Here is a 6,182-nt window from a genome sequence, read left to right as displayed (position 1 = left end):
TAAAAAAACAACAGTAAATAAATACTCCAAGACAAAGCTACAGCTAATCAATCGCTTACGTCCCACCGCGACTCGTGTGAACGCGTCCAAAATTTTCCTCGAGAAAATAAATTTGGAAACAGCTCGTTCGCCGGGTCATGTGAACGCGGACGAAAAAGAGAAAAATATCTTACCAACTGAATTTTCTAGTAACTCCTCGGTTACGCGGAAATTATAAATACGGGATAAAGAGCGGCCAAATTTAGCTACACCAAGTAACGCCTGAGAATTCCGCGGATTTTAAGGGGACTAAAGTGTAAAAGTGTCCCGCTACCGAGTCCGACTCCTCTCTTCTCCATATATATATATATAATTTCTAGGGTTCAAGCTATTTTATTCACCTTTTGATTTTCCGGTAAATCCAATTTTTCTCTCTTCTCTAGTCTCTCTTTTTGTTTCGTCGTAGATTTCTTGGAGAATTTTGGTCGTGAAAATTTTCGAGGAGCCGTGGAGTTTGTGAGGAGACGGTGGAATAATAAGATGGGGAATTTTAGCGCGGCTTGGTTCGTCCATCGATAAATTCCTCTATTTTTTCCGTGTACTTATATTTTTTTTGGCCGTATTTCGTAGCGAGAAAATTTTCCCGGTGAAAATTCTCTCTGTTTTTTTTTTTGCTTTTCCCCTTATTTCCGCGCAACTGTGAAAAAGAAAAAAACGAATCTTGTGAAAAGGAAAAAGGGGAAAAGAAAAGAGAAAATCGGGGAGTTTGTAGCAGTTGTTTGCTAGTGTTTGAGCTGGAGTACACTCTCCCGTGCGCTTTCTTGATCTCGTTGAATTCCGCGCTGATTTCCGAGTTCGTGGGAATCGTTTGTGCGCGGAGGGGGTAGCTGGGCGAGGTCTTGGGGGGTGATTTTTGCGGAGAAATTCTGTTGTTGTTGGATGCAAGGAGGGGCCATGTCGGCGGCGGCGACGGCGACGGCGAGCGAGGCGGCGGCGTACGGCGGCGTGGGCATGAGCAAGAGCGGGGCCCTGCAGCCTCAGCCGCCGCACGGCGCCGCCGCCGCGGTGCGCCTCGCCTACACCCACGACGGCATCGCGGTGTACAAGCACACGCCGCCGCCGCCGGTGTACCAGACGCCGGCCGCCGTCGCCGCCCCGTCGCCGCCCGTCCGCGGCAATGGCGGTGCGCCCGCGTCCGCCGAGCAGCACAAGCGCAAGCGCGGCCGACCGCGCAAGTACGCCGTCACGGACGTGCCGCTCGCCGTCGTGCCACCCTCGCCGCCAAAGGCTGCGGCCGCCGCCGGCGCCAGCGCCGCCCAGTCTCCGGCGACGCCCACGCTGCCGCCGGGCTTCTCGTCGGGCCTGGCCGCGTACGGAGGCGCCGCGGCGAGCCAGCCGGCGCCACGTCAGGCTCCGCCGGCATCCGGGCGCGTGCTACCTCACAAGAAGAGGGGCCGGCCGCCGGGCTCCGGCAACAAACAGCAGCAGCGGCCTCAGCACAAGAAGGCAGCAGCTCCAGGTATAATGCTTTGTCTTGTGCCTTGTTTGTTGTAGCAACTACTCACTTCGTGTTACTATATTGGATATATGATGGTATTCCTTTGTGATACATGTATAGTTGTATACTCTCCGTTTAACAAACCAATCTAGGGAGGATTTGACATAACCTTCTGTTCAGATTCATTATCCTAGGTTATATCAAATTCTCTCTTAAATTGGTTTATTTTGCGAGGGAGTGAGAGAATGCTACTTCAATCAGTATGGGCAAAAGGGCATCTGGTATTTTTTGGTTGTTGTCGTGGTGACAAGCAGACAGCAGCACGCCATAAGAGTATGTAGGCATGAGGATGAAGGGGACTAGAGTTGTGGGGGGGAGGGAATGGAATATCTGCTGATGATGATAATGACCTTTATGCCCTTGGTGTTGCTATGCGCTTGTAGTAGTTGCTGGAAGTTTCTTTCTGAGGATGAACCCAACTGGAAGTTCGTGGGTTGTGTTCAGTTGTTCTACTGTATTCAGGATCACTGCTTCAAGGTGAATTGGTGTAGTAGTGATCATATTATGGATATGAGAACCTGTCCTGCTAGTTCATTCTGAAAAGTAACACTGCTTTAGTTCTATTTTTGCTTATGAGTAATTGTGGTTTTAGCTCATTTATCCTCTGATGTCTGTGGAATAGGTGTTTATGTAAACCCTGTCTTGTGGGTTTTGTTGATCTACATTGCCAATAAAGATGTTCTAATTCCATCATTAAAATTAATTGTTTGTTGAAAAAGGGAGTATTTGTTATCCTTTTCCTTAGCTGGAATTATCTGGCCATTCATCCCTTTTTGAATTTGATTCTGGGAATTTTAGTAACAATAGTTGCAATTGTTTCTTAGCTGGAATTATCTGGCCATTCACCCCTTTTTGAATTTGATTCTGGGATTTTAATAACAATAGTTGCAATTGTTTTTTTGCCTCTCATAGTTAGTTTCCTAATGCATGGCTACTCTTAGAATCCTGTGTTGCTATTTCTTCAAGAATTATACCAAAGATTGTGAAACATTTGGAAGGTGTTAGTTCTATCTAGTGCCTTATGCTCATGAGTGCTTTGAATCATCAGTTTATCTTTATTACAATATTATCTGTACTTCATTAATATGAAAATTTTCTTTGAATTCTTGCAGGATCTAGTGTGATTGGATTGAAGCCTAGCGTCATCACAGTGCAAGTTGGAGAGGTACAGTGTTACTATCCCAGGCATATCCTAGAGATGCCCTTTTGTGGTGTTAGGATTTTCTTTTATTAAGATATCATCATATTTGGTGGTCTAACTTACAAAATCTGTACATGCCCTTTTAGGCAATATGCTCTGTTTTTAATTTTTTAGCTGTACTCAGTATTTATTGTGCCAATGAAGGTCCTTTTTTATAGTTTTTGATGCAAAGTTTGTTCTTACTATGTGATTGCTGTTTCTCTATCATGCTTTACATATCAATTTCTTTTAATTTTTTAATACAATGTCTTTTTCTTGGTGTACTGGTGATGAAGCTTTGCTTAATTCTCTAGGATGATTAACTTTCCATTTGTCAACAGTTTTTGCAACAAGTACGGTCTATCTCTATTCAATACACTTTAGGTGTAAAGTTAGTTTGTTAGTTGTTTCATCAAGCTCCCTGCTTGAATGCACACCAGTCAAATGAATATTTTTCATTATTGTACATTTCAAATCTTTAACTGAACTCAAGCTATAATAAATTTTATTTTCTTCATTCAGCCTCATGATATCAATTTAGTATTTGTTGCTGCCAATTTTTTTTTGTGTGCTTTTTTTATTGAATTGCCAGATGCAAACAGATGAATACCTCTATTTGCGTAAATTTGATCTGTCCATGTATTCTCTTAAATGATTGACCTATTCCCATCAAGAATTATTCCCTAAATAATGCATATTTGTGAATGATAATTCTTCAAGAATTTGTGGTGATAATATACAGAATATATGGAACCAGTTTCACGTCCCTTTGAATTGTATGCTTATTATTAGTTCATATGGACCGTCAATAGTAATGTGCAAACATTGGTTGGAACTCTTTTTTTTTTTTTTGAATCTGTGTACTTATTAATATAATTCAATAATTTAATAAATATATACAGGGTTGCTATAAATTTCGTCTGCACAGAAAATAACTGAATTCAGATATGCATGACCTATGTCTTATTTTAGTCTTTTTCAGTTGAAAATATGTAAAACCATAATAAAATTATATGGGAACATGCTGTAGCTAACATTCGTTGTTTGTGACTGGCCTTCCCATGTTTTTCAGCTGTTCTATTCAAAGTTCTTTTGTACCTCTCTTTTAGTCATATGGTAAACTGCTAATGAGGATTTGTGATTTTCAGGATGTAGTGTCCAGGGTGATGTCCTTTACTAAGAATGGATGGGCTGTTTGTGTTCTCTCAGCTAATGGTGCTGTATCCAACATGACACTGCGTCAAGCAGGTTCTTCTGGTGCAACAACAGTAAATTATGAGGTTTGATCCATTTTCTCAGTAGGAATTTTCTATATTCTCCCTTTTTTTTAATAAATTGCACTACAGTGTGATTTGTCCAAACCAGTAGAAGAAATATTTTAGTATGCTGTGCAGCTGGGGTATTGAGCCAGTGACCTGAATGTTCCAGTCCACAGTTCAAACCAAGTGAATTTAAGCTCATTCTTGGTCTGTCATGACCCGAGGCCATGACGAGCTGGGGTATTGAGCCACTGATCTGAATGTTCCAGCCCCCAGTTCAAACCAAGTGAATTTAAGCTCATTCTTGGTCTGTCATGACCCGAGGCCATGACGGGATAAACACCGCCGGGAAGATAGCCAGGCGGTGTCGGCCCCTGGAGAAGGGATGTAGATTTCGGCTAGGAAGGAAGAGATTAGACTAATTGATATTCATTGCTTAATGATAATAGATACAGTCCCATCCTTATATAGATGGTATAGCTTGACCTCTAAGTGAGGATTCAATATAATCTTATCTCTAACTTAACTAATAATCTTATCTCTAACTTAATTGATATGGGCTGCCTATGGGCCTCCGCCTTCCGGCCCATTGCACATGACATGGTCTGTAGACGGCATAGAATCAATATTATTGAACCATATGGTCTGACTAGAAAAAAAAAGCATTGGTTTGACCGGTGAACCTTGAACCTATGACTTCACCAGTCCAATTTTTGTACTATGATGTACCTCAGCTCCTGCCAAACTTTCAAGATTATAATGGCAGAAGTATTGTGAGGTTGTATTTACGAAAAGTACCACTTTATGCCTTTCACCATTATTGCATTCAAAGCATACAATTAGTATTTTTGAAATAAATGTTGTTTGAAATTTTGAATTCTAAATTTGCATACAGTTTTCAAAATGTCATAATTCTTTGCGTTCAACGTGCAGGGCCATTTTGAGATTCTTTCTTTGTCTGGCTCATATCTGCTGTCAGAAAGTGTTGGCCTGAGCAGTCGAGCTGGGGGACTTAGTGTTTCACTTGCTGGTCCTGACGGACGTGTTTTAGGTGGCGGAGTAGCAGGACCTCTGAATGCAGCTACACCTGTTCAGGTTTCTACTTTTCACTGAAAGTACTTGATATTGATTATCTGACCCTAATGTTGATATGATGAAAACATCAATAGTTTTGGATCTTGTTCTCTTTTGTTTCTCTACTAGAATGCCCTATGCTGTCAATTAGATTAACCATGAATTATAACTCACTTGCCAAATGACATTATGCAACAGAGTACTATCTCTACGAAACATAGTTGAACGCAACGTTTTCAAACATTGGCTTTGTCCTTACCAAACTTTCATGCTTTCAAGAAAGTTTGTCTAATGGATTGTTTCATTGTACTTGGTGTTCAGGTGGTCATTGGAAGCTTTCTGGCTGATGTGAAGAAGGGGCACAAACAGGCCATGCCGAGTGGGGCTCCGTATCCAGGTGTGAGCACTCCAACATCCAGAGGGACTCCCAGTGGATCCTCAGGTGGGCCTGGTAGCCCCCTAAACCAAAGTGCAAGTGGCTCATTTAACACCAGCAACCAACAAGCCTTGGCTGACTTCCCATGGAGATGAGCTTGGTGGTTCTGATGATCTTTCAGCCTTCAGCTAAAGTCATTGGTGGTTCTGATGAGGGGATTGGGGTTTGTAGCTATTGGACCTCAAGAGGTAAACATAATTTGGTGGTTTCGGCTGTCGCTTCGTTTATTAGACAGGTTGTTATCTCTCAAGTTTAGGTGCTGAAAATGTCAGCTCTTAGTTTAGGTGCTCCTAGACACCTAGTGTTCAGAGAAATCAGCTTGAAAGGAAAAGCTGAGAAAAAAATTTGTTGGCTTCAATGCACCCCTGGATGTCATGTGGTTAAGTTACCATGTCGAAATGTGTGGTGCTGTTTTAAGGTACACCTGTTCTTATTACTCTTTGTTTAGTGAGGGAATGCTGCATGGTTGCTTATGCACACGTAGGATTGGGCTCTAATTCTGTAATTCCATTTCCATCCCGGCTGGCCTGCCAAGGGCTAGCCGGCGTGGACTTGCCGGCCTTCCAAGGAGATGGCCCACCCAGCCCCCGAGCTTCACTTGGTTTTGGTTGGTCCGGGTTTTTGTTGAGTTAATAATTACAATTTGGGAGAAACATTGACGATCTAACTATAACCGTACAAGATTTTACTGTGTTG

General features: G+C 42.3%; 1 protein-coding gene across 1 annotated transcript; it reads left to right on the top strand.

The window, feature by feature from the left end:
- Nucleotides 1–830: 830 nt before the first annotated feature.
- Nucleotides 831–5,965, top strand: LOC4340908 (AT-hook motif nuclear-localized protein 10). The gene is made up of 5 exons (XM_015786084.3): nt 831–1,498; nt 2,650–2,702; nt 3,866–3,997; nt 4,910–5,071; nt 5,372–5,965. The coding sequence occupies exons 1-5, from the start codon at nt 919–921 to the stop codon at nt 5,579–5,581; spliced, it is 1,137 nt and encodes a 378-aa protein (XP_015641570.1). The 5' UTR covers nt 831–918; the 3' UTR covers nt 5,582–5,965.
- Nucleotides 5,966–6,182: the final 217 nt, after the last annotated feature.

The sequence above is a fragment of the Oryza sativa genome, chromosome 6 (assembly GCF_034140825.1).
Source record: "Oryza sativa Japonica Group chromosome 6, ASM3414082v1".
In the NCBI taxonomy this organism is placed as follows: domain Eukaryota; kingdom Viridiplantae; phylum Streptophyta; class Magnoliopsida; order Poales; family Poaceae; genus Oryza; species Oryza sativa.
The sequence above is the reverse complement of the archived record's forward strand: the minus strand, read 5'-3'. Positions and strand labels throughout refer to the sequence as shown.